Here is a 213-nt window from a genome sequence, read left to right on the forward strand (position 1 = left end):
TGGCTGATCTAAAAGAAAAAGAAAGAAAACATTCTAAGATAGAGATGCAAAATATGAAACATTAGTTCAATAATACAATAAATCCCCTTTTTCTATTGAATTATAGTAATATTTTTTTCACAAATATAATTTCATTTTTCCAATCTTACCATTGGGATATGAAATGGTCCAATGACAGTAGCTATAGCCATGCAAGGAGAGGAAGAGGCTTCT

At 29.6% G+C, this 213-nt stretch overlaps 1 protein-coding gene across 1 annotated transcript in view; it reads right to left on the reverse strand.

Moving 5' to 3' along the window:
* LOC116685682 (extracellular calcium-sensing receptor-like) overlaps nt 1-213 on the reverse strand; it is an 8376-nt gene that overhangs the window by 7948 nt on the left and 215 nt on the right. Inside the window, 2 exon segments of the mRNA XM_032510616.1 lie at nt 1-3; nt 122-213. The exon segment at nt 1-3 is cut by the window's left edge and continues 573 nt beyond it; the exon segment at nt 122-213 is cut by the window's right edge and continues 215 nt beyond it. Coding sequence (XP_032366507.1) covers nt 1-3; nt 122-213 — 95 coding nt within the window.

This window comes from Etheostoma spectabile, chromosome 3, assembly GCF_008692095.1.
Source record: "Etheostoma spectabile isolate EspeVRDwgs_2016 chromosome 3, UIUC_Espe_1.0, whole genome shotgun sequence".
In the NCBI taxonomy this organism is placed as follows: Eukaryota; Metazoa; Chordata; class Actinopteri; order Perciformes; family Percidae; genus Etheostoma; species Etheostoma spectabile.